A 2,153-nucleotide genomic window follows, 5' to 3' on the forward strand; every position below is an offset into this window, starting at 1 on the left:
CTTGGATGGGGACGTCGCCCTCCCGGGCTCACCTTGACGTCCTGCTCGAGGCTGTGGATGAGCTCGCCGTCCACCTGGCCCGTCTGTGCCACGCGCAGGCTGCGGCGCTCGGCCTTGCGCAGCCTACTGCAGGATGCGGCAGGTCTTGCTGGCCTGGTCCAGCTGCTGCCGGAGCTCCTGCAGCTGGTAGACATCCTCCTCCATGTAGACATCCCTCATCTCCAGCATCTCAGCGCGCAGCTCCTCGATCTCATCCTGCGTGGAGATGCACGTTGGAGGGGATGGACCCCACAGCTTGGTCTCCCCTCTTTTCCCCCTGGGATATCTCCCCACCATGGCTCCCCTGCCCTCCTCCATCCCACGAGCTGCTTTCACAGATCTTCAACCCTTTTGAGTCAAGCTCCATCCTTGCAGGAAAGTGGCTCAGAGCCAGCTGGGCACCATCACCCACCGGTGAGCCAGTCACCCGGGGCGGGGGCACGGCCGACATGGGCGCCTATAAATATTTGCAGTAAAGGAAAGAGGAAGGTGGGGGAGGGAGAGGAGCTGCAGGAGCAGCACAGGCGGCAGCCACGGCGAGAGAGATGTAGGTCGTCTTTGGAAAAGATGTGTCAGGGAGGCAGGCGAGGGAAGGAGGAGATGGCAGGCGAGGACAGGGGAGGCAACGCAGGGACACAACAAGATGCTGCCAGCGCTGGGGACCAGAGGTTGCCCCTTGTTTTGCCACCAAGGAGCAATCACCAGGCTGGGTTCCTCTTCCACCCCTTCCTGGTCTCATCACGGTGACAAATCTCTCCCAGTCCAGAAGAGCCTCTGGTGTGGGGCTGCCATGTCACTGTCACAGCAGGGCCAGGGGTGACATCCTGCTGGCACTAATGCTGACTCAAAAACTCCTCCAGGTCTGCAGGACATAACTGTCACGGGACTCCCTCCAACAGCCACAGCCCCGGAGCCACCTCCCCATCCAGCACAGAGCTGTGGCCACTGGGAATGCTCAAGGACTGTCCCTTCTGGTCCCTTGGGACCCACACAGCCTGCAGTGCCCAAAGCTCTTTTCACACCCCCACAAGCACAGTCTCAACCCAAATCTTCCAAGCAAACACTCCAGCTGTTGCACCAGCTGTTCTCCTCCTTGACAGGACCCAATGGACCCAGCACGTTCCTGGGAGGTGATCGTGGATCTGCTTTCCTGCCAAAAAACCCGTCACCAAGCACCTCCCATCCCTGCCAAATGCAATTGCCACTTGGGAGGTGCAGGGCTCACGCTGTCACCTTGCACCGTGGCACAACCCAGAAAGGGACAAGATGAGGACCTGGCATGGGCAGTGGGGACGCACATCCCTGATCCACCCCAGGCAGAGGGGACAGGACCCCACTGCTCTCAGCACTGCCTGTGACAGTGACCTACAGCCTGAGACAGCAGCACGGTGCTGGCTCTGCCAGGCGCTGGCACACTGGCCACCGTGCTCGCCCGGCCCCGACAAAGCCCCAGCTGCAAGAATTCCCCCGAAAGGCAAAGCTGAGCCCAGGCAGGGGGGGTGGCAGCTGCAGGGACAAGTCACAGTGGCTCACTGTTGGCTTAAACACTACATGACAAATAAGGAAAGTCAATCAGACAATCCTGGATTATCTCCTGGTCCAAGATGCCAGAGCCCGGTGGCACTGCGGCCACCAGCATCCTGTCACCCTCTGCTGCTCTGCTTCTTGCCAGGGGGTCTTGAGCAACAGAGCAGAAACAGCCCCAAGACACCAAGATGGGCAGTGGGGTGTCCTGGGGACACCCAGCTGGGCTGCTCCAGGGACAGCTGGAGATTGTCCTGTGAAGGGGCATCACTGCAGGCACGTTTCAGAAACATCCCCTGGACACCTCAGGTATGAAACCCCCTCAGGGATGAACCACATGTGCCAGCAGAGAGCCCTGCAATGGCTGTGATGCACCCCAGGGTGATGAACCTGATGGAAACCCACCACTCAGCCCTGCCCACCTGGCATGGCAGTGCCACCACCCTGGGGACACCAGCAAAACCCCTGTAAGACAAACCAGCCCAAGGAGCTGGTTTATGGGATCTATTCCTTGGGAAAAAATGCATTCTGCATCACAGGTGAGCGGGCACCCTGCAACGGGGTGATGGAAAACAACCTTTCACCACCAA

The 2,153-nt window shown here is 59.8% G+C and overlaps 1 protein-coding gene across 1 annotated transcript in view; it reads right to left on the minus strand.

The window, feature by feature from the left end:
• Positions 1-249, minus strand: part of LOC104531769 (protein SOGA1-like) — a gene marked incomplete at its 3' end in the record, with an annotated part of 9,128 nt that extends 8,879 nt beyond the window's left edge. The window contains 2 exon segments of the mRNA XM_029087159.1: positions 33-126; positions 128-249. Coding sequence (XP_028942992.1) covers positions 33-126; positions 128-228 — 195 coding nt within the window.
• Positions 250-2,153: the final 1,904 nt, after the last annotated feature.

The sequence above is a fragment of the Antrostomus carolinensis genome, unplaced genomic scaffold (genome assembly GCF_000700745.2).
Source record: "Antrostomus carolinensis isolate BGI_N321 unplaced genomic scaffold, ASM70074v2 scaffold14750, whole genome shotgun sequence".
Taxonomy (NCBI): domain Eukaryota; kingdom Metazoa; phylum Chordata; class Aves; order Caprimulgiformes; family Caprimulgidae; genus Antrostomus; species Antrostomus carolinensis.